The 333-nt window shown below is 64.3% G+C and overlaps 1 protein-coding gene across 1 annotated transcript in view; it reads left to right on the forward strand.

Moving 5' to 3' along the window:
* The window catches only part of SAMD11 (sterile alpha motif domain containing 11), a 127,836-nt gene that overhangs the window by 205 nt on the left and 127,298 nt on the right, over positions 1–333 (forward strand). The window contains 2 exon segments of the mRNA XM_009646780.2: position 1; positions 3–265. The exon segment at position 1 is cut by the window's left edge and continues 205 nt beyond it. Of these exon segments, the coding sequence (XP_009645075.2) occupies position 1; positions 3–265 (264 nt within the window).

Genomic DNA, 333 nt, shown 5'->3' on the forward strand with positions numbered 1-333 from the left:
CCCCACCCCCCCCACCTCCCCGAGGACCTGATGCTGGAGAGGTTTTCCTCCATCCCGGATTTCCAGCCCTTCTTTGACAACGGAGAGCCTTGCATCGAGGTGGAGTGCGGGGAGAACAAGGCGCTGCTCTACATCAATAAGTTGTGCCAGGGCAGCAAAGGACCCTCTATCCGGTACCGGGGAGAGTGGCTCACCCCCAACGAGTTCCAGTTTGTCAGCGGCAGGGAGACGGCCAAGGACTGGAAGCGCAGCATCAGGCACAAAGGTAAAGGCACCGCTGCCCGCTCGCCCTGCGCCGGGGCCCCCGCGCCGCCCTGCCCTTCCCGAGCATCC

Source organism: Egretta garzetta, unplaced genomic scaffold (assembly GCF_000687185.1).
Source record: "Egretta garzetta isolate BGI_Z169 unplaced genomic scaffold, ASM68718v1 scaffold29, whole genome shotgun sequence".
Lineage (NCBI taxonomy): Eukaryota > Metazoa > Chordata > Aves > Pelecaniformes > Ardeidae > Egretta > Egretta garzetta.